General features: G+C 41.8%; 1 protein-coding gene across 1 annotated transcript in view; it reads right to left on the reverse strand.

Annotated features, from left to right (window-relative positions):
* cdh13 (cadherin 13, H-cadherin (heart)) overlaps positions 1-25,660 on the reverse strand; it is a 515,993-nt gene that overhangs the window by 174,915 nt on the left and 315,418 nt on the right. Inside the window, exon 7 of the mRNA XM_045688176.2 lies at positions 8,102-8,280. Within this exon, the coding sequence (XP_045544132.1) occupies positions 8,102-8,280 (179 nt within the window). The remainder of the gene's footprint in view (positions 1-8,101; positions 8,281-25,660) is intronic.

A 25,660-nucleotide genomic window follows, 5' to 3' on the forward strand; every position in this document is an offset into this window, starting at 1 on the left:
ATATTTATAATGCCCAGATTTCCATGTCCTTTCAGAATAGAAGGGCACAAGGTAATTTGAGACATTTATTCTGAATTAGCAAGTAACAACCTTGACTTGAGAGTTCGAGACTACCACTTACCTGTCTGCTTTTTATGATGACAGTTACCCATTATATTAAACCATTCTCTGGACAGATTGCTCTTAAATTGCTTCTACTCCTCTGCCATTTGAAAAATAAAAGATGTGTACTTGAAGTATTGAGAGCTGGTGCCAGATTTCCTGGAAATCCACCAGCTCATAGCATATACTGTATGTTCTCTTGTCCAGGGAAGGAGATATTAGTGAATAGCCATTGGCTTTGGGACTCAAATGAATTATGTCAAATTGTTTCTTTGAATAGGAAAAATAAATGTCATTCTTTGAAATAGTACATAAATAACTATTTTCTTTGGCAAAACAATTTCCTGAGAGCTTTAACTTCACATCACAACAGTTGTCAAAGTACAGTACTGCTCAGTCAAATGGAATACGTCTGAACTGTACCTTGTTATTTTTATAGACATATTGTTACAGGAAAATGACATTCAACTAAGCGCAACACATCTACATCAAGAGCAGGTCTGCTTTAAATGATTCATGTAGGTCTATTGTAAATTATACTGTGCTCTCCAGTTTTCTGTGGGGTTAATAAAATCACTCAGTATTTCCCTGCTTCTCTCTCCTTTTCAGTGTATTTCTCTCCCTCGCAACGATTCTCTTTCCTTCTTATTCCTCTCAGTTTCTTCCATCTGCCTCTTAATGGCAATATTTCTCATCTCTTCATTTCCCTATTCTCTGTTCCATCCATGTTCTCTGTTCTCCTCTGGAGAAGACAATGCTGATGTGGGCTGTTCCCTAAGTTGTCCCAGACCCCTATTGACTGAGCCACTCTGTCTGTGAGACTCAATTAATTAAAAAAAGAACAAGAAAAGATGAACAACCCACAATACCCAGGGGGCTCAATTTATCTACAGGAATTCACAGCTTGAAAAAAAATGATTGACACTCGTAACCTTCATTGGGATGTAATCTTCATCTTTAGCACTCTGAGATCTAATTAATTAGTGGAATCTCATTTCCGACCTAATGCAACTGGACAGAGCCGTGATGGAGGAGGGCGGCAGAGGGGAGGAGGATAGGAGAAGAGGAGAGCCCAGAGGAGGGGGGGTGCCATATTCCATCACTGTCTGTGAACTGTGTCCACCGTATTCATCCCACCAGAGCGAGAGGGGGATCTAGACAGGGGGCATTGTACACAACCGCTGGCACACTGGCTATGTGACATCTTACTTTCACACAAACATCACACCATAGCCCTGGGATCAGTTCAGGAGAGGCTTGCATGATCAGGGCCTTGTGAGTGAAGCATCTGCTTACATGGAATACATGGAATAGATTCAGCATAGTACTTCACTCTTCTAGACTCTAGAGGACCAGTATCAGAGAAAATAGTATGAGAGACAAAGTAGTGTCCAACAATGTGTGTGCTTGTGTGTCAGAGAAAAGGAGTGTGGCTGTGTGAGAAAAAGGTAGAATGAGGAAGGATTAATCAAAGAGAGTGTTTGTTGAATGTGGACTGACCCATTTGTCTTAGATGCTAATTGACATTGATGTAAAGTAGGTGATTCTTCTCTCAAGTCAGTTAATTTGTCTTCTAGATAATCTGTTTTTAGTGTCCTTCTCACAAATGTCACGTATTATAACAATGAAAGGCCATAAACCTGCCTATACACTCTTAGAAAAAAGGGTTCCAAAAGGGTTCTCCGGCTATCCCAATAGGATAACCATATTTGGTTCCAGGTAGAACCCTTTTTGGTTCCAGGTAGAACTATTTTGGGTTCCATGTAGATCCCTCTGTGGAAAGGGTTTTACATGGAACCCAAAAGGGTTCTACCTGGAACCAAAAACAGTTCATTAAAGGGTTCTTCTACAGGGACAGACAAAGAAGACTTTTAGGTTCTAGATAGCAGCTTTTTTGTAAGAGTGTACACTTTGGGAGACTATTTGGGCATTTGGCTGAAGATAATCCGTTCTGTAAAACAGTAGACCTCTGTAAAAGTTTTCTGACCTTACATTCTGATCATATGCAGCCTGGAAGCATAGAGAGTCCCAAGAAGCCAATCTAAAGGTGCATTACGATGTCAGAAGATGAAAGGGCTGATGAGAGAAAGAGAAGGAGAAAGAGAAAAGGGAGAAAGGAAAGAGTAAGGCAGCAGAGAAGAATCCCTCCCTCCGTTCTATCTCAGAACGCCATGCCGCTCCTTCTCTCCCTCTCTTCACAGCTCCCTTTAGAGCATCACAACTCTATTTCTGAAGCCAGGTGCCTCAATCTCTGGATCATAATAGGGAAATAAAAGGGAGTTTATAAACTGGAGTGCACACATCAGATCTGCAGTAATGACATTTTACCAATTGAAGTCGCCGCTGTATTATTTGCATATAGATGACATAATATAATAACTCTCTCCCCTACCTGGAGGAAGAGTAAATATTTTTCTGTCTGCTTTGTCTCATTGTGGTGACAGAGGGAAGCAGCTGCTAATTGAGGAGAGGAAGGAATCTTTATGTGGCGACTGACATTCAATTATGTCTGAGGGATCAGATTAGGTGGCGGACGAGGAATGTTTGAAAACAACATTTTGCGGGCGGTGGCGGACAGGCGGGGCGGTAATTTGAATGGCTGTTTGAGGGCGGGGGTGAATGCCGCTGCTCTGAATGAAATCACTACGCTATGACCCGGGAGTAATTGGATGTCCGAAGTGAAGCGCTGAGAAACGAAGGTAGAGGGAGAGAGAGAGAGAGAGAGAGAGAGAGAGAGATGCTCAGTTAGTAGAGCATGGTGCTTGCAATGCCAGGATAGTGGGGTCGATTCCCTGGACCACTCATACTTAAAATGCACGCATGACCGTAAGTCGCTTTGGATAAAAGCGTCTGCTAAATGGCATATATTATTACATACAGTATATTATTATTATTATATTAAAGTTGGAGAGAGAGAGAGCGAGAGAGAGGTGAGGAATTGAGGAAGTAGTAGAGGGAGAGGGAAAAACTGACAGGCAGGCAGAATGAATGGTAGACTTGTGATGAGGACAACTTGCCAAAGCCAGAGTTCACAACACACACACACAGCCTCTCTTGCCAGCCTCTCTCATCACCAAGCCAAATAAACCATTTCACAAGCACTGCTTTCTTATCAGCCCAAACACCATGATGAGATCACACTGGCAAGGTCACCACTAATAAACGGGGTCATTCTCTCGCGCCTCCATTACTCATTATGTACTGCTGATCAAGCTGAGCGCTATGGATTCCATTCACACCATGTACCTTCATGTACTAACTAGGAGGACCGCGGTGACAAATGGAAGGTAAACATCCATTTGTCACATCAAGAACATAGAACAAAGAAGGGGAATACCAGCTACCATGGCCACCGTATCAACATTTTTGGTTATAACGAGATAGATACACAGGTACGACAAACCCAGAAAATAATGTTTGTCTGTCCTCCTGTCACTCTTAAATAAATGTCTTGTTATTGTACCATTTTCTTGTTAAGTGTTATTTTGTGTCTGACAGAGATATGAATTTAACAAGTAGCTCTGATAACCCATCTGTTTAAACTCAGACAGATGGATAGACGAATGAACGGATGGACGGACAGACAGAGCCATTGAAGCATTCAGGATAGGTCATGTTCCTGTCTGGGTTACTCTCAGAGGTAACAGGAACAGTGAATGTGGACAGACCTCTGCTCCCCAGACCCCACATAGGGAGGACATTGATTTGAACGTTGATTTTGGCTCTTTGTAATTCATCCGTATGGAAGAGGAGGAGGGGCTGCCAGGCATATCGATTGGCTGCCGTTACCAGTGACAGGTCCCAGATTGCCCAGAGAGAACTAGAAATCCACAGTCACCATCATTAACAGTCTGCCCACACCAGTTAGGTCCCAGCCAGACCAGCAGCACCATGGGCCTGTACACCGTAATCTACAGCCCCATCACTACTTCCTCAATCACATTAGTCTGCCTTTCTGTATGTGTGTGCGTATGTGTGTGTGGTGTGTGTGTGTGTGTGTGTGTGTGTGTGTGTGTGTGTGTGTGTGTGTGTGTGTGTGTGTGTGTGTGTGTGTGTGTGTGTGTGTGTGTGTGTGTGTGTGTGTGTACATGTGTTCGAGCGTGCATGTGTGTGTCAGTGACACCTGGCAAAGCCATGGCAAAGTAAACTAGATTAAAGACACAGCTTGAAACATATCAGAGCTGCTCAAATAATTCATAGCAGGGTGTTGATGATTCAAACCTACAACAATTACTTTTTATTGGCACATACTACAAGCAAATATGACTTTCGATTATGTTATTTTCTTTTTGACTCACATTTAATAATATATGCATTACTACTCACTGCTTTGTGCTAACCTAAAGAGCTTTACACTGCTCTGTGCTTAAGCAACGGAACACAAGTCTCGCTTGTGAAAGTTCTGGCATTATAAACCAACGTGGAGTTCTCCAATGGGTTTAAGAGCATAGCACCTGTCTGTCACTCAGAGTGCTATACATCCTCAGAGCAGCAGCAGCATGGGTCAGAGGAGGTCCAGAGGAGATAAGTAGCAACACATCATTATACACACGACCTCCAGCTGACCTTTCATTGTGCTTCAGCAGGAATCACAGGCTGTAATTAACGGTTGATGAGTGGAGAAGTGGAGGTGTGGAGACAAGTATAGACCAAAAGCCTTCGCTAAATATGCACACAGCATGTACCATATAATTGAATTGAATAATTTTAAATGATAGAGGAATGTGGGAATGTACAATGAGTGTACAAACATTAGGAACACATTCCTAATATTGAGTTGCACCCCCTTTTTCCTACAGAAAAGCCTAAATTAGTTGGGGCATGGACTTGTTCAACAGGGATGCTGGCCCATGTTGACTCCAGTGCTTCCCACAGTTGTGTCAAGTTGGCTGGATGTACTTTGGTGGTGGACCATTCTTGATACACACAGGAAACTATTGCGCAGTATTGCAGTTATTGACACGAACCAGTGTGCCTGGCACCTACTACCATACTCCATTCAAAGGCACTTAAATATTTTGTCTTGCTCATTCACCCTCTAAATGACACACACAATCCATGTCTCAATTGTCTCAAGGCTTAAACATCCTTCTTTAACCTGTCTCCTCCCCTTCATCTACACTGATTGAAGTGGATTTAACAAGTGACATCAATAGGGGATCATCATTTTTCAGCTTTTTTTTACATAACAGCAATTGCAGGGACACCACACAGAGAGTTGGTAAACTTCACAGTGCCATGATAACCACACGCCATGAACCTGATTCATCTGAAAAGCTGACTGGTACTGAAGGAGGGGTGTAGGCCAGATAAAGCTTGGGCTGACAGTTCCTCTGTGTGCTGTAGAGTGATGGCCTCCGGGTCCTGGGCAGGTCCAAGGTGAAATTGTCTGTCGGAGGAGAGGAGAGAGGAAGCTCTACTCCGCTGTGCTCCAGGTACTGATGACTGTGGACAGGATGTAGGATAGTCGTGATGAGGGGAAGGGAGGTTGGTCGTTTGACGAGGGGAGGCAGGCCGTGACAGCACAATGGACTGGAAAGTCCATTAATCACAACGCACCACAGCCAGGAGACTGAGACAACAGCTCTAAACACTAACATGAAACATATACACGTAGGCACACACACAGACACACACACACACACACACACACACACACACACACACACACACACACACACACACACACACACACACACACACACACACACACACACACACACACACACACACACACACACACACACACACACACACACACACACACACACACACACACACACACACAGAGGCCCATTATTCAGGGCTATCAATCTGACAGACAGCTGGTATAACTCACACATTGTGCCTGTGAAATCAACCCATCACATCTGGCACTGGAAAGGCTTTTTAAAAATGCAAACATACCTTTACATCCACTGCAGCTTAAAGTTTATTCCTTTATAAAGAACAAGTGAAAGCATTTGATGTTAACCAATTGATTTTGCCATGATTGAAATGTCTGAGCATGAGAGTGTTGTGCAGTTCTGGCCAGCGTCTGTGAGACTGTGTGTCCATCAGATTGACTACTGATAGACTACTGCTCTTAGGCTTGCAGAGACAGAGAGATCCGATCTCTAAAGTCTGTCTTTCCTGTCTGATCGGCTACATACAGTATATGCTACTTCACAGCCCCTAAGAAAATGGCCCCTTCTGTGTACCATATTATCTGTCAAAAATATAGTCTGCCATTGATCCAAAAAGTGAGAGGTAGAAAGAAAGGAGAGAGGAGCAGACAAAGTGGAGGGAAAAATAGATACGAAGGACATAGATGTGCATATCAAGACAGAATTTAACGCCTGAGTGAGAGTGGTGGAGGGAAAATCAACTTGATTTCAATGTGACAAAATAGATTTTCCAATTTTCGATGGACTGCTTTGCCTCCCGGGGAACCATGGAATGTCCATCTAAATACACTTACAGCTCAACCTGAATTATGTCCAATGCATTTACAGGGTGGAGGAACAACGTTTTTCATCCAGCCAAAAAAGTAGTTTGGTGTGCCAGACGGAGGGTGTGTGATACATACTTATGAGTATCTGCTGAAGTAGCCGAGGTTTAAAGCTCTCCAGACACCTAGAAGATACAGATGTAGGATCTCTTTTGTTGCTGAGAATTTTCCTGCTCAGCAGGAAATGCAAACTTGAAGTGTATTCGATGATTAAAAAGGCTTCTAAAGACAATGATTAGTTGATTTTTGGTGTGTTAGCTGGGGCTGGGGCAAAAGTGTGACACAAATCAGGCCACCGAGCACTGAAGTTGCCCATCCCTTGTTTACATAATTGTCATGCTCATTAAACCATTCAGTGACCACTCGTGCCCTGTGGATGGGTGCATTGTCATGGTAGCCAAAATAATGGCTTTTTCTACATGACCCTAAGCATGATGGGATGTTAATTACTTAAGTAACTCAGGAACCACACCTGTGTGGAAGCACCTGCTTTCAATATACTTTGTATCCCTCATTTACTAAAGTGTTTCCATCATTTACTAAAGTGTTTCCATTATTTACTAAAGTGTTTCCATCATTTACTAAAGTGTTTCCCTCATTTACTAAAGTGTTTCCATCATTTACTAAAGTGTTTCCATCATTTACTAAAGTGTTTCCATCATTTACTAGTGTTTCCATTATTTACTAAAGTGTTTCCATCATTTACTAAAGTGTGTCCATCATTTACTAAAGTGTTTCCATTATTTACTAAAGTGTTTCCATCATTTACTAAAGTGTTTCCATTATTTTGGCAGTTACCTGTATATGGGATTTTGTCTATAACACAGACACAGGTATGAACTATAAACATGCAATAAAGGGGTGATCACGCTCAATACAACCCACTAATCATGCAATTTCGAACTCAAAAGAAATCAATAGCACCCTTCATGAGCACACAGACCAGGCGCTCAATGTTTGAATTACACACAGTACTAACACATTTATCAATTAATCATCTATGAGAGTTATAGCTCAGAGATCCACTCATTGCCATTTGATAGTGATTTCCCTGTTCCATCTGAGAGGTTTCTGTTGGACTTGTTGGACACAGCCGATGCTGGTGGATAAGTGTGTATCACCTCAATTAAACCAAGCTCTAAGTGTCTGACAACAGCTAATATTCCTCTTCCACGAGCACAGTGAATCGATGTTCTGGCATTCGTCACCCTGCTGAAAAAGCAATCATGCCGTTGTCTCGCTCCGGTTAAGGAATGGGGCGATGCTGCCTCCGCTTGCTCATTAGAATGCACCACAGAAATCCACCCCCCGCCCGCCTTCCCTCACCCCCCTCATCTCCCCAGCACAGTGACCCCCTCTCCCGCCTCCTTCATTCGCCTATCTGCAGTCTCTTTACTGACAATAACAACAGTGATTTAAAACATCATGGTAGTGAGGCAGTGAGACAGCAGCAGTGTTTTGAGGCCCCATTAGATCAGTCTGGAGAGGCTCCCAGCCCAGCACACTCACCTCTCTGTCCAGCAGCGTGGGGGAGATCACAGTGACAATGTTGCCACTCTCTGGGTTGATGTAGAACATGTTGGGCGAGGGTTTATCGGGCGACTGCCTCACGATGTTGTAACGCAGCACCGCGTTCTGCAACCTGGGGTCATCAGCATCCTCTGCTGTCATTGTCATCACCACAGTTCCTATGGAAACAGACACAAGTTCGTTAGAAGTTTGCAGAACTATCTTGGGCACTACCTACATATGTAGGATCTTAATTTGAGCCAGTTTTCTACAGCAGGAAAATGATCTTGCAGCAACAGGAAATGTGAATTATTATGTGGATTATATTTAATGGACATTTTTGAAGGGATTGATTTTTCATAAGGGAAAATCAAGTCTGAAATTTAAAAGTGGAAATTACAAACTTCAGAAACCTTTTTAAACCTCAGATATAATACATGCTTTAACGTTACTGCGTTGCAGGAAAGTTTTCCTTGCAACAGGGTGATCAAATTAAGATCCTACATCTGTATGATAAGCATTCCAGACCGATAAAGTCAGTCACTTTGTCAATCACATGAAAGTACATTGAGGTACCAAATCACAAGTATGATGAAAATATGAGCCTGTTCAACGCTGATCTAACAACAAGGACTGAGACAAAGGCTAAGAATAATGACAGGCATTAGTCAGAATCTCACTCAGAAACTCACATCCTTTACTAATGCATTTTCTCCCTAATGCTGGTCAGAACGACACACCACATGTTATTTAGTAATGGAACAGGAACGGAGAGCCACCTCCTAAGCTGAAATCCCAGTCAATCCTTGACATCTCTTCTACTTTCCATCGTCATGTCTCGCCTTAGTGATGAGCCTCACACTTCCACTCTAAAGGCAAGAGAATTTGTTAGCTGCTGGGACGGCAATCTCTCTCCCACCTTGTATTCTCTCACTACACACATCTCATATGAGAACCGCAAGACATCTCTGTGGAGCCTGGAAATTTAGTTTGGACCACTGTAGAGTCATAGTACCAATAAAAAAAAAAAACCCTGGTTTCAGTCTATTCGGCACGGCTGTTTAGGTTTAGCCATCATTCTTATCAGCCTATTACTATGACACTACCTCTTCTATTACTTGTTATTTTAGATTTGACTCTTTATTACTGATTATTGTACTGCAATGTTGAGAGAGCTAGCATACAATAATTTTACTACACATCTGAACTGCTCTAAACTGTGTTTGTGACAAATAACATTTGATTTGATTTGACTGTTCACCTTAACGTTTGATAATTCTTTGCTGTGGAGTATTAGTCTGGAACTCAGTCAAATTAGCAACAAATTAGCCAAAAGTGCAAAAACTGCATCAGACTGCATCAAGTATGCTAAATAGTTGCTTTAGTGTAAATGGACATATGGTCAGTAGTATGTAATGGAGGGCAGAGAGGCAGAGAGGTATGGGTTTGATCCCCTGGCAGGCGTTTGAACTGTAAGGTGAACCATTTGTAGTGGGTAAAGCAGTAATCCTTCTACAGGCTAATTACAGAGGCCCTGTGTGTCACAGAGCTCTCAGCAGACAGACAGATAGACAGACAGAGACAGACAGAGACAGACAATTTCTTTACCATTCCACACACACACATTCAGTAACTGGCTAACAGACACCCCACATCCACATACGCCACAGAGCTAAATACAGTGAGTTACTCACTCAAACATACATTCAAAACACACAAGCTGTCATCCACTGAACTTGTGACCATGGCTGACATATCCCTCCAGAATAATTAGTGTCTCCATTTTAATTATAGGATCTGTCAGTTGGGACAGACAGAGTAGAGTACTGATGGGGGGTGCTCCGGCACAGTCATTTCACAGACCATCACACTAGACAGTCCCTGGCTGATGCAGCCATCTCTACTGACTGGGCTAGAGAGGTCCATGGGTTACACAGCTCCCCATGCATGGGTTATTCTATCTATCCACTGCTATTTCCAGTGGACCAGGATTATTCACAGTCCCTATACTGTACATGTTAATTGGCTAGAAGCTCTAAAGTTGTGCACCCGACCAAGCCCTGATTGCCAATACTGATAGAGAGTGAGTTTAAATGTTAAAGATCACTTCTACAATGCGGAGTTAATCAAGATACTGAGTGTTTTGTGAATATAAATATGCAAATGACACATATACATCATACTTCTAATCATTAATCGTGACGCTCTAAACAAAGATGAACATGTAAGCTGGAAACATTGTTTCTGTGCTTTCACCTTCTGCGTGTAGTGATAAAGATAGAGATAACTCAGGAAGTGAATCTGATAATACATGCACCTGTTAGGAAACTGTGAGAACTGTTAAGGCGTCCGCATGATCATCATTTGCTATTGTAAAAACTCACTTGTTATGGCTTTACATCACCTGCCATCACATGGTTGGACAGTTACTTATCCAATAGAACTCAGAGAGTATATGTATTATATGTAGTGAGATGACCAATGGGCTCATCACTCATTTGAAGACAACATACACTAAAAACATGGAAGTCAATTAATCCACCATCATTGGCACAATGGAAAAATCGAATGATATATTATTGGAATATTGAAATAGCATGGGTGACTGAGAAAAACTAATTGGTACAAAAAATGGCAAACAATAATGCAGGCACGAGGGATGTGGGTGTGAGCAGGCGGGTCTGGGCAGATGAGATGTAGTCATTGTTTGTATGTGTCTGTAAGTTACTGGTCGTATGTACACGTTTTTTGGGGGAATGTAAAATAAAATATTTTTAAGAAACATTTCTGTGTTGAAAATGCCTAACCACTTGTTTAATCTAAATTCTGCAAAAAAAGAAACGTCCCTTTTTCAGGACCTTTTCTTTCAAAGATAATTCGTAAAAATCCAAATAACTTCACAGATCATCGTAAAGGATTTAAACACTGTTTCCCATGCTTGTTCAATGAACCATAAACAATTAATGAACATGCACCTGTGGAATGGTCGTTAAGACACTAACAGTTACAGACGGTAGGTAGGCAATTAAGATCACAGTTATGAAAACTTAGGACACTAAACAGGCCTTTCTACTGACTCTGAAAAACACCAAAAGAAAGATGCCCAGGGTCACTGCTCATCTGCGTGAACGTGCCTTAGGCATGCTGCAAGAAGGCATGAGGACTGCAGATGTGGCCAGGGCAATAAATTGCAATGTCTGTACTGTGAGACGCCTAAGACAGGGCTACAAGGAGACAGGACAAACAGCTAATCGTCCTCGCAGTGACAGACCACAAGTAACAACACCTGCACAGGATTGGTACATCCGAACATCACACCTGCGGGACAGGCACAGGATGGCAACAACAACTGCCCGAGTTACACCAGGAACGCACAGTCCCTCCATCAGTGCTCAGACTGTCCGCAACAGGCTGAGAGAGGCTGGACAGAGGGCTTGTAGGCCTGCTGTAAGGCAGGTCCTCACCAGACATCACTGGCAACAACGTTGCCTATGGGCACAAACCCACCGTCGCTGGACCAGACAGGACTGGCAAAAAGTGCTCTTCACTGATGAGTCTCGGGTTTTGTCTCACCAGGGGTGATGGTCGGATTTGCGTTTATCGTTGAAGGAATGAGCGTCAGACCGAGGCCTGTACTCTGGAGCGGGATCAATTTGGAGGTGGAGGGTCCGTCATGGTCTGGGGCGATGTGTCACAGCATCATCGGACTGAGCTTGTTGTGATTGCAGGCAATCTCAACGCTGTGCGTTACAGGGAAGACATCCTCCTTCCTCATGTGGTACCCTTCTTGCAGGCTCATCCTGACATGACCCTCCAGCATGACAATGCCACCAGCCTTACTGCTTGTTCAGAGGGTGAGGGCTAGGGCAATTCACCCAAGAAATGTCCGGGAACTTGCAGGTGCCTTGGTGGATTTCTCGATTTGGAGGTGGAGGGTCCGTCATGGTCTGGGGCGATGTGTCACAGCATCATCGGACTGAGCTTGTTGTGATTGCAGGCAATCTCAACGCTGTGCATTACAGGGTTTTCCTTCTTCCTCATGTGGTACCCTTCCTGCAGGCTCATCCTGACATGACCCTCCAGCATGACAATGCCACCAGCCGTACTGCTCGTTCTGTGCGTGATTTCCTGCAAAACAGGAATGTCAGTGTTCTGCCATGGCCAGCGAAGAGCCCGGATCTCAATCCCATTGAGCACGTCTGGGACATGTTGGATCAGAGGGTGAGGGCTAGGGCCATTCACCCAAGAAATGTCCGGGAACTTGCAGGTGCCTGGGTGGAAGAGTGGGGTAACATCTCACAGCAAGAAATGGCAAATCTGGTGCAGTTCATGAGGAAGAGATGCACTGCAGTACTTAATGCAGCTGGTGGCCACACCAGATACTGACTGTTACTTTTGATTTTGACCCCCCCTTTGTTCAGGGACACATTATTAAATTTCTGTTAGTCACATGTCTGTGGAACTTGTTCAGTTTATGTCTCAGTTGTTGAATCTTGTTACGCTCACACAAATATTTACACATGTTAAGTTTGCTGAAACTAAACGCAGTTGACAGTGAGAGGACGTATCTATTTTTGCTGAGTTTATTTGCATACACTTTAAACAGACAGTGCCTCTCCTCTTTCTAAAGATGTAATTTAACTGTACTGTATATACGAATATGAATATGAATATGTATATATGAATAGTGTTTAAATAGTATTTTTGTTGCCTCTTGTTGTCTTTCCTAGATAAAACATGTTTTATTTATTTTGAATTTAATGTCACATCTTATGTTGTTCTTGTCTATTACTGTTCTGTATTTTGTCATGTATTTGTACATTTTATGTGGACTCCAGGAAGAGTAGCTAATGCATGTGCAGCAGCTAATGGGGATCCTAATGAACTAAACCAATATAACTGTAGAAGAGCTCCTGTGAGTCGTCTCCAAACCTTCTGTACGTGACCTGGTTGCATGCCAAAGGTCAAATTACTGGGCTCCTGATGTGATTAACCCATACTGACCCCCATTGACCTTAGGCCTATCTGCTCAGACAGACTGAAAGGAATGACAGAGGTACCTACTATCAATATGCACATGCAGGGAGATAGCAACCAGCTACTATCAGCACACACACACACACACACACACACACACACACACACACACACACACACCACACACACACACACACACACACACACACACACACACACACACACACACACACACACACACACACACACAACCCTAAAAGCACTAACATGGGTGAATTTTGTCCAAAAATGTAATAATTTCTGATCCTTCTGAACACCCTGTAGGGTGTGGGAGCCATTATAATTCAAAAATAACAACAAAAAGAAAATACATATTTCGCTTTCAGTCAATGTTTCTATACGAAGTGGAGAGTCTCATCTTTCAGATGCAACTGGAACTGAGTTGATAGCCCATAGCGTTCCACAGTTTGAGGTCTGATGCCCTTATCAATGGTCCTCTTAGGTCGTATCGGTATATAAGATTTGCTCAATCGCCAATTTCTCAGCCTCTGTGCATCACAGAAACACAACACTTTGAATGAATAACATAAAAACGTTCATAAAAAGTAGCTATGGATGAAATGTATCAAAATATCTGTTCATAATATGAAAAACATAAATATATATATATATATTTTGAAACATCAAATGTGAGTATAAATGTGTGAAAATGTTTACATATATGCTTATTTGGGGGAATTTAAACTATTTAGGTTGTGTAACAAAAGGTTAATAAAATAAAAAGTGTTACTGCTTGACAGACAGTGTATCTTTGCAATCATTACCAATGACCCCTGTCGGTGCTTTTTAGCAAAAAATATGTTTGCACTTTTAGGGATGATTGAGTACTGGAACCAGATATAAAGCAATAGATGATTGCCAGAACCTAATGATAAACAAATTACACCTACCTTGATTTAGTGAGAAGTCATTAGCCACCGTGCTTCTACACCTGCATTGCTTGCTATTTGGGGTTTTAGGCTGGGCTTCCATACAGAACTTTGTGACATCGGCTGATGTAAAAAGGGCTTTATAAATCAATTTGATTGATTGATTGTCATCCCTCATAAAGCCCATGCTCTCACCAGTGCCAAGGTATAATCAATGTTAACTGCATTTGATGGTTAATGGGAGGGTCTGAAATGGCTGGAGATGAACCAACAGTACTGTATTATCAACTTCCCTCATTTGGAGAGGATGAGATCAACCCACACAGGCCAGAGCCTCCTCTCCTCATTTCTCCTCTCCATGCCAGAGACTGGGAGAAATGGAGAAGAAACAATGGAATAGATTTGTGGGTAAATGTCTATGCAAATATTTTACACACTTTTCTCCATTCCCACCTCTCCATCTGTCCCTATCTCCCTTTCTCCATCTCTCTCTACAATGAGGCAGAGGGGCCTGGGCCCAAGTTCCCTTTTCGCAGTTACAGTGCATTCGTAAAAGTATTCAGACTCCTTGAATTTTTCTACATTTGTTTTAAGTTACAGCCTTATTCTAAAATGGCTTAATTCGTTTTTTTCCCCTCATCAATCTACACACAATACCCCAAAATTCCAAAGCAAAATCTGTGTTTTAGTAATTTTTGCAAATGTATAAAAACATTTTTTTTTAAATATTACATTTACATAAGTATTCAGACCCTTTAATCAGTACTTTGTTGAAGAACCTTTGGCAGCAATTACGGCCTCGAGTTTCTCCCATTCTTCTCTGCAGCTCTGTCAGGGTGGATGTGCAGCGAAGCGGGTTCAAATCCAAGCTTTGGCTGGGCTTCTCAAGGACATTCAGAGACTTGTCCCGAAGCGTTGTCTTGGCTGTGTGCTTAGGGTCCTAATCCTGTTGGAAGGTGAACCTTTGCCCGAGTCTGAGATCCTGAGCACCCTGGAGCAGGTTTTCCTCCTCCCTCATGTGGTACCCTTCCTACAGGCTCATCCTGACATGACCCAACAGCATGACAATGCCACCAGCCGTACTGCTCGTTCTGTGCGTGATTTCCTGCAAGACAGGAATGTCAGTGTTCTGCCATGGCCAGCGAAGAGCCCGGATCTCAATCCCATTGAGCAGGTCTGGGACCTGTAGGATCGGAGGGTGAGGGCTAGAGCCATTCCCACCAGAAATGTCCGGAAACTTGCAGGTGCCTTGGTGGAAGAGTGGAGTAACATCTCACAGCAAGAACTGGCAAATCTGGTGCAGCCCATGAGGAGGAGATGCACTGCAGTACTTATGACCACACCAGATACTGACACCAGATACTGACTGTTACTTTTGTTACATTATTCCATTTCTGTTAGTCACATGTCTGTGGAACTTGTTCAGTTCATGTCTCAGTTGTTAAATCTTGTTATGTTCATACAAGTATTTACACATGTTACGTTTGCTGAAAATAAACGCAGTTGAGAGTGAGATGACGTTTCTTCTTTTGGTGAGTTTATTATTAGTTTAATTACACCGTACATCGCGTTCCAGCTGGTGTCAATTCCACAAGTTACCAGCGGCTAAGGCTATGACGTTGAAATGCCTATTGACTGTTCTGAATGAGCTTAGTCAATGCAGAAAGCAGATACACTTTACCTTCTTCCACGTTGTTGCTGTTGCTGCTATTCAGAAAGAACACATGTATTTTTGTGTTGGATCTCTCTGCCAAGGTTTTTCCATTCCTTAGCCCATGCTTCCATAAGCAGAGCCCAAAAGAAAACACAGCCACAACAAATATTAAACGTACCTCCTTCTATCGTTAATGCTTTAAGTCCATTGTGCACTACGTATGGGAAGTGGGGAAAAAATGGAGACGGAATGTTCCACTGTAGAGGCTCACACTTCTACTGAAGAAGCCATCAGCTGCCTGCTGCCTACTGCTGCTTTATGACCATTACCAAGGATATTTTCACTGTCCCTTTTGTTATCTGATCTTGTGGTGGGTAATTCTCATCCTCCCTCAGTATACTGCCATTCAAATAAACTTGCAGCACAACCAAACATTTCTGTGGCTCAGGATTCTCTCATTGCAAACCTCCAAAGTACTTGAAAACAAAGAAATAGTGTCACCATCTTGGATAAAAAAATAAATACTGCACTGTAATTAGATGCAATAATTAACAATTAACCAATTAGGCACAACAATCAAAACGTAATCTGTTAAACTGTGATGGTCAATCTGTGGAGAATTAGAGGCCCTTCTCCAAGTACCAAAAACCACAAAGTCTACAACTGTTAAACAAAAACTTTTCCCATTGATTCATTTACAGCACTTGGGTTAGTGGAAATAATTCACATGCTATGGAAGCAGCAGTAGCATAAGTAGGAGTCTAGGAGCTCCAGACCAGATTGCTATGCTGAAACACAATGGGATTTAATGACTACTGAGCTGACAGTGAGGGGAATTGACTCAAATAGTTCTTCAACTTCTCACCGCTTATCACATCCTAATTGTCTTCAAAGGTCTAGACTACTCACTCCAGAACACAGGGGTTGGCAGATAAAGAATGTAAATTATTGATCTATGGAATATATGTATTTTTCATGTATTTTTTTACCAGACAAGAGAATCATCAGAATTCATCAGCCTGATGGTGCATTTTAGTAAAAAGGGAACATGTAATGCTAGGTATGGAGTTATATGACTGAAGAATGCCATTGAGACTGATGTCAAAATGGAACATAACATTGACCGATGGTGGGAGAAACTATGAATTTTTTTTGGTGGAATTCAAAAAATGACTTTTTGGAGCTGATATGAAACACAAACAAAATGTCTGCTGGAATCTGCTGCTATCTCTGCTTCAGTTACAATACAGCAGTATGTCACAAATCCTACAGCAATAAACAGCAAATAAACTCCACTGTATCATTCTGATAACATCTGCCCAGGCGACATGATCCCTGGCTGTGATGGCATGTTCAGTGGAGTGAACCATGCGCTCTTCTGGCTGCACACAGGACCACAAACTCAACCCAACCTGGCACCCCAGAGCCAAGCTCAATCAGCACACATAAACACACTTCCTGTCAAAAGAGTACACCTTCTGGTGGGCCAGCAAATGGCACTTACCAATATCAATACACTGGTGAAAGGTGGAGGCAGAAGTGAGAGAATAGAGGAAGAAATACAACATGAGAGGGTAGTTGCTTCAGTGTTTGTCCCTCTACTGCATCTCAAAGTACCTTGGAGCCTGCTGGTGCCCAGACCAAGATGATTCTTTCACAGCAACAGTAAAATGGATCCCGGCCCCTTCAAACCAGCAACGAGCCAAAAGCCTCTCTTTTTATCAAAGGAAATATGCACTAAGATATTGTTTCCTCTATAAAAACCTACTCCACCTCAGGTCCATTGGCATATTCATGGACATCATGTGATGTTATGAATGAGGCGGCTTTCAAATGACTTGCTCTGAGAGCTGTGAGAGGCAGAGAGCTGCTCTTGTTATTCTTATCAAGAACATTTATGAAATAGATAATGAATGGGTAAATAGCTAGCTATAAACATTTGAAAGTAAATTATGTTAGATCATTAAATGAAATGTAATTCCTTCCATTGTCAAACAAATTAATCATATTATTTTAAATTATTAGAATAAATACATTTAAGGTTACAGTGATAAAAAATAGTATTTTTTTGTGAGAGTGACATTTCAATGAACTGTTGTATGTGGATAAATAGGCTGCATTATTGTTATCAGACATCTCCTCCAGACACAGTCTTCATTACAATCAGCTCGGTGTGTATCCTCCATCAATCACTTCAAGTCTGCTGGGAATAGCTGCGTACAGATATCATATTCTGTAGAGAGCTGACTAAAGCTGTCATTGGTATTTCTAGTTCAGAACACAATATATATTTTTTAAGTGCATATTTGTATTTTAGCACTTTGATTACAGTCCAACTTTCTCTGGTTTACGGCAGGTAGTCTGGCGGGTAAGAGTGTTGGGCCAGTTATTGAAAGATTGCCAGATCGAATCCCCGAGCTGACAAAAATCTGTGGTTCTGCCCCTGAGCAAGGCAGTTAACCCACTGTTCCCCGGGCGCTAAACATGTGGATGTTGATTAAGGCAGCCCTCCGCACCTCTCTGATTCAGAGGTGGTTGGGTTAAATGCGGAAGACACATCTCAGTTGAATGCATTCATTTGTACAACTGACTAGGTGTCCCCCTTTCCCTGTATCCTCCTTTACACTGCTTATAAACCCACTGACCCCCTCTCTTGCACTGGTCTATGCACATTCATACTACACTGCGGCTCCATCACACACACTACATATGCTCAGACACACATGCGTATTGACGCGACACACACACACACACACACACACACACACACACACACACACACACACACACACACACACACACTCTTTCACACTCTTCACATATGCTGTTACTTTTATTTTCTATCCTGATTGCCTAGTCGCTTCTTACCCCTACATATTACCTCAATTACCCCAACTACCTCGTACCCCTGCACATTGACTCGGTACTGGTACTCCTTCTATATAGCCTCGTTATTGTTATATTATTGTGTTACTATTTCCATTTCTTATTTAGCTATTTTTGTTTACTTTTTAACTCTGCATTGTTGGGAAAGGGCTTGTAACTAAGCATTTCACTGTAAAGTCTACACCTGTTGTATTCGGCGCATGTGACAAATAACATGTGATTTTATATTCTGAAGTGCGTGTAGTTTTCCATGCCTGTCAGCTACTAACCCTGGTCAGTTTTAAGCAGCTCTCATGGTTTAGTCACTTCCCCACACCTCATACTCATCTGTGTCTGATGTAATCCATCCTACAGCTCTGAAACCCTCTAACTGACAGATAGACAGACTGATAGACAAACAACTAACACTGGCAGTCTACTGCTGCAACACCTCACATAGGCTACCCCAACAGACAGCCCACCTGCAACACCTCACACCCCAAAACAGCCACACAGGCTGCCCCCGAGAAACCACTGGGCAGTGATATGCCTACAGTGTTACAGAGTCTTCATGGGTTGAGTATTGGGAGGTCCACCATCATTCAATACCCGCTTTTAGATAACAACTGACAGAGCTTATTCTGGATTTTAGTAATGCAGCATGGAATAAAAAAGCCACTATTGCCAAATTCAGTCAGTGGCTGGGAAATTAATTAGGCAGAAGTGTTTATAAACTGTAGTATATCATCCCCTTTTTATGCAAAAAGCACTAAACCACAAAACACTATGGTTATTAACATACACTGCCATCAATCATATCGGATATTCTACCAGCTCCCTCTTTTTGGCAACATTATTATCTTTGTTTGACCAGTCAGAAAGTATTCATGCCACTTGACTTATTCTACACTTTGTTGTGTTACAGCCTGATTTTTTTGTCCCCCATCTACACACAATACCTTATAACGACAAAGTGAAAACATGTTTTTAGAAATGTTTGCAAATGTAATGAAAATGAACTACAGAATTCTCATTTACATAAGTATTCACTGTCACGGTTGTTGTCGGTGAAGGAGGACCAATACGCAGCAGGTACGTGTATGCTCATCTTGATTTTTATTAACTACAAAAATGAACATACAAAATAACAAAAAAACGAAACGAACGAACAACTACAAACAGTCTGGTAAAGCATACGGCTTACACACAGAACAATCACCCACAAATAACACATACAAACACACCCTAATCTATGGGACTCTCAATCAAAGGCAGATAGACAACACCTGCCTTCAACTGAGAGTCCCAACCCCAATCAACCAAACATAGAAACACACACACTAGACTAACCATAGAATTAACTAAACATAAACCAAAACCCGGAAATACTAAATCAAACACCCTTTACACAAACACACCACCCCGAACCACATAAAACAAATACCCCCTGCCACGCCCTGACCAAACTACAAAACAATTAACCTTATATACTGGCTAGGACATGACAATCACACCCAAGTGAATACATGTTAGAATCAACGTTAGCAGCGATTACAGCTGTGAGTCTTTCTGGGTAAGTCTCTAAGAGCTTTGCACACCTAGGTTGTATAATATTTGCATATTATTCTTTAAAAAATTCTTCAAGCTCTGTCAAGTTGGTTTTGGATCATTGCTAGACAGCCATTTTCAAGTCTTGCCATATATTTTCAAGACGATTTAAGTCAAAACTGTAACTAGACCACTCAGAAACATTCAATGTCGTCTAGGTAAGGAAATCCAGTGTAGAGTTGGCCTTGTGTTTTAGGTTATTGTCCTGCTGAATTGTGAATTTGTCTCCCGGTGTCTGTTGGAGAACAGACTGAACCAGGTTTTCCTCTAGGATTTTGACAGTGCTTATTTCTATTTTGTTTATTTTTATTCTTAAAAAAACTCTAGTCCTTGCCAATGACAAGCATACCTGTCACCTCCTGACCAGTAAAAGGGGTTATTTGTTATTGTAGTTTGGTCAGGGCGTGGCAGGGGGTGTTTGGTTTGTGTGTTTCGGGGTTTTTGGGTTATGTTCTATGTTAGTCTATTTCTATGTTTATTCTAGGTTGTCTATGTCTAGGTTGGGAGTGTTTGGGATTGGTCTCTAATTGGAGGCAGCTGTATCTCGTTGCCTCTGATTAGCGATTATATTTAAGTAGTTTTTTTTTTTTCTCATTGTGTTTGTGGGTGGTTATTTTCTGTTCAGTGTTTCGTGTACCTGACAGTACTGTTTGGCTGTCGTGTTTTTCTTGTTTTGTTTAGTGTTCAAAATAAAGTTAATTATGAGCACTCAACCTGCTGCGCCTTGGTTTACTCCCTTCGACGGTTGTTACAATACCCATAACATGATGCAGCCACCCCCATGTCTGAGGAAAGACTGGATCCATCACTGAAGATGCTTTTAACTCAGACTGAACCAACAGCTATGGCAACTCTGAACACCTCTATCCCCTGGCTCAAAAGAGAGAGCCACAGCAACCCCACAAAACAATCAAATGATTGAAATGAAATGACAGGTATCGAATCAGATCGTATGTGTTCTGATCCCTGGCATCTGCTCTGTTCTATTCCCTCTGTTTGGGAGCTTTGATTAGGAATGGGCAGGCAACGAAAGCCTGGACCAAAGACTAAACCCTCCCAGTGATTTACATCTCACCTCTCTTTCCTCATACACAATCACACACCAGTCTGTCTGTCTTCCTGTCCTCCTCCTATGAGCTACAGCTTCTGCTCCTGGCTGCTACTCTATATCATGCACAGAAGAGGACACATACATTCTCACACAGACAGAGCCACACACCACACACACACACACACACACACACACACACACACACACACACACACACACACACACACACACACAGTGATTATTAGGATAAAATTACATCACATCAGAAGGGGGGGGGGGCACAATCAGGGCCCATTATTTCTCCCAGTCCTCCTCTCTCTCTCTGTACCTCTCCTGAATGGCTTTCAATGTCAGACTTGCTCTGTGCATATCTCGGCTGATTGCCTATGCCCCCTCCCAGTCTCACTGTACAGTACAGAGCCCATACTGAAGCCAAATGTCAAGGCCCTGGGCTGAGAGACACTCTGCACGGAGGATAATATCCAGGTCTGCTGCCGTTCAGGGCCCTCTCCAGGCAGGCAGGTAGTGCAAGAGTTACAACATAGAGCTAGAGGAAATGAGAGAGAAAGAAAGAAAGAGAGATGGAGAGAGATAGCACTGCAATTCAACCATTTCAAAGACTGACTCCTCCTCACCTCACCAGAGACTCAGACGATGCATCAAGCAGTGGAATGAATGTCTTCAATTTGCATCTGCCATTTAGATTGAAACAGATGTAACGCTACAGCAATCAACAACCTTAAATCATTATATTTCTTAACATTGACTGAGAAAAAGATGGGAAACTATGGTAGACCCTTTCATAATTATACAAAATGTATTTCTTCATGCCATAAGTCATGTTTTAATGTATCGATGTTTTAATGACCTGCATCATCAGACAACAGATTAGATCTGAAGGCCCTCCGCACCGTCTTTCATGAGAGGTTATCTCTCTCTGTGTCTGTGTCTGTCTCTCTCCCTCTCTCCCTCCATCCCTACCTGTGTTGTTGTGACTGGTTTGAATCAGACCAGACTACTTTCAAAGTCTAGACCATTCAGACAGGATAAAGAAATAAGAGGGTAGAAACAGTTCATAACTGTCAGATTGATTGAAGGGTTGATGGGATGAATCAGGAGACTCACTTCATTGTCTTGAGAGACTATTCAATGTCTAGACCATTTGTTCGTAAAGAAGAAATAAACATCAGGCTAGAAATGATAATACATCTCAGAAATTGAAATAATTGAATGTCTCTAAAGATGTTCATTATCATTGGCAGATAGATTTAAAGAACTTAGATTGAACTCAATTAAAGAGCTTTCCTTTGTACTGCACACCACTTGATGAGTCAACTGTTTCAGTCTTTCAGAGGAATACTGACAACATTGTGAAAGTTTACTTTATGGCATGATTCCAACAACAGTATGACACTTTTAGGATGTACGTTACAGTTCAGGTAAAGTGGAACCACAGGTTTACTGGAATACCAGTCATTCATTTGGATGCAAACAAAAAACAGGGGAGAGGGGATATGTGAAGCAACAAGGTGCTTTGAAGAAGCATGTCAAAAACACAACCCCCTTCTTCCTCCTCTTTTTGAGAAGCCCCATACTGAGATTTGACATATAGTACCACAGCTCTGTGATATTCAAATAACACTACATGATTATGATCAAAACAAGACATTTAACATGCTGCTCCACAAATACTCCACCAAAATAATACACACCAACACAGTGTCATAAATCAAAGTGAAAGGAGATTATGAATTGTTTAATTAAAAACATATATATTCTCAGGAGAAAAAAATATTGTTGTCCTAAAAACATGCTGCAGATTTACCTGAAACTCCAGCATGACACTCTGTCATATTTGAAAACTGTACGACTCTGAGATCAATACTTCAAATCTTTATTATGTGAGCTGACCTTACTGTCAGTGGTTGAACTAATCTCCAACCATACTCAACAACAAAAAAATCTAGCAATATTGCCAAACCCCGCTCAGAAATCTTTATATAAGAGCATGCAATAGACTTCAGTTCCCTTTGACTCGGTTGACATACAGGGAGCACAAGGGAACACAAGAGTCAGAGCAGTGAATGTGGCAATACATTAGATTTTTGATTTGATTTATTAGGATACCCATTAGCCGACGCCAATGACGACAGCTAGTCTTACTGGGGTCATACACATAATGAAAAAGACATTACAGACAAAAGACTTTAGAATTTACATACATTTAAAAACATTAACATGTAGTGTGTGTGTGCATCTATCAGTTACACTTACAGTTGAAGTCGGAAGTTCACATACACTTAGGTTGGAGTCATTAAAACTCGTTTTTCAACCACTTCACACATTTCTTGTTAACCATGTATAGTTTGTATAGTCGTGACACAAGTAATTTTTCCAACAATTGTTTATAGACAGATTCTTTCACTTATAATTCACTGCTTCACAATTCCAGTGGGAATGAAGTTTACATACAATAAGTTGACTGTGCCTTTAAACAGATTTGAAAATTCCAGAAAATGATTTCATGGCTTTAGAAGCTTCTGATAGGCTAATTGACATAAATTGAGTCAATTGGAGGTGTACCTGTGGATGTATTTCAAGGCCTACCTTCAAACGCAGTGCCTCTTTGCTTGACAACATGGGAAAATCAAAAGAAATCAGCCAAGACCTCAGGAAATAAATTGTAGACCTCCACAAGTCTGGATCATCCTTGGGAGCAATTTCCAAATGCCTGAAGGTACCACGCTCATCTGTACAAACAATAGTACGCAAGAATAAACACCATGGGACCACGCATCCGTCATACCGCTCAGGAAGGAGATGCGTTCTCTCTCCTAGAGATGAACGTACTTTGGTGCAAAAAGTGCAAATTAATCCCAGAACAACAGCAAAGGACCTTGTGAAGATGCTGGAGGAAACAGGTACAAAAGTATCTATATCTATATCCACAGTAAAACGAGTCCTATATCGACATAACCTGAAAGGCCGCTCAGCAAGGAAGAAGCCACTGCTCCAAATCCGCCATAAAAAAGCCAGACTACGGTTTTCAGCTGCACATTGGGACAAAGATTGAAAATTTGTGGGCAGAACTGAAAAAGCGTGTGTGAGCAAGGAGGCCTACAAACCTGACTCAGTAACACCAGCTCTGGCAAGAGGAATGGGCCAAAATTCACCCAACTTTTTGTTGGAAGCTTGTGGAAGGCAGCCTGAAATGTTTGACCCAAGTTAAACAGTTTAAAGGCAATGCTACCAAATACTAATTGAGTGTATGCAAACTTCTGACCCACTGGGAATGTGATGAAAGGAATAAAAGCTTAAATAAATCCTTTTCTCTACTATTATTCTGACATTTCAAATTTTTAAAATAAAGTGGTGATCCTAACTGACCTAAGACAGGGAATTTTTATGAGGATTAAATGTCAGGAATTGAGAAAAACTGAGTTTAAATGTATCTGGCTAAGGTGTATGTAAACTTCCGACTTCAACGTTACATGTCATTATATACACACAACAAGTAGGTCACATGGGGGAGAGACGTTGTGCCGTGAGGTGTTGTTTTCTTTGTTTTTTGAAACCAGGTTTGCTGTTCACTTGCACTATATAAGATGGAAGGGAGTTCCATGCACTCATGTGTCACGTGTGCTCCATCTCCGGCCTCTAGGTCACCAGGCTGCTCGTTATGGCGCACACCTGTCACCATCGTTACGTGCATCAGACTCACCTGGACTCCATCACCTCCCTGATTACCTTCCCTACATATGTCACTCCCTTTGTTTCCTTCCCCAGGCATTATTGTTTCTGTTCCTGTCGCATGTCTGTGCGTTGTCCGTGTTTCTTATTTTGTATTATGTTGTGTTTATTTATTAAAACACTCACTCCCTGAACTTGCTTCCCAACTCTCAGCACACATTGCTACATCATGGCTCTGTATAATAGTGTAAGTTTCCTTGAATTTGTTCTGGACCTGTGAGAAGAGTGACTGGCATGCATATTATTAATATTACCCTCTGATAACAATGAAGAGCAAGATGTGCCGCTCTGTTCTGGGCCAGCTGCAGCTTAACTAGGTCTTTCTTTGAAGCACTTGACCATATGATTGGATAAGATAAGATAAAACTAAAGCCTGCAGGACTTGCTTTGTGGAGTGTGGTTTAAAAAAAGCAGAGCATTTCTTTATTACGGACAGACCTCTCTCCATCTTTACAACCATTGAACCTGTATGTTTTGACCATGTTTACAACTGTAATTTAACCAAGTAATTTAGTCTCCTCAACTTGTTCAACAGCCACACCATTCATTATCAGACTCAGCTGAGGTCTAGAACTTAGGGAATGATTTGTACCAAATACAATGCTCTTAGTTTTAGATGTTCAGGACTAGTTTATTACTGGCAACCCATTCCAAAACAGACCGCACCTCTTAGTTGGGTTTCAGTAACAACGTTAGCAGTGGTTGCTGATGTGTATATCGTTGAA

This window comes from Salmo salar, chromosome 10 (assembly GCF_965601325.2).
Source record: "Salmo salar chromosome 10, fSalSal1, whole genome shotgun sequence".
In the NCBI taxonomy this organism is placed as follows: Eukaryota; Metazoa; Chordata; class Actinopteri; order Salmoniformes; family Salmonidae; genus Salmo; species Salmo salar.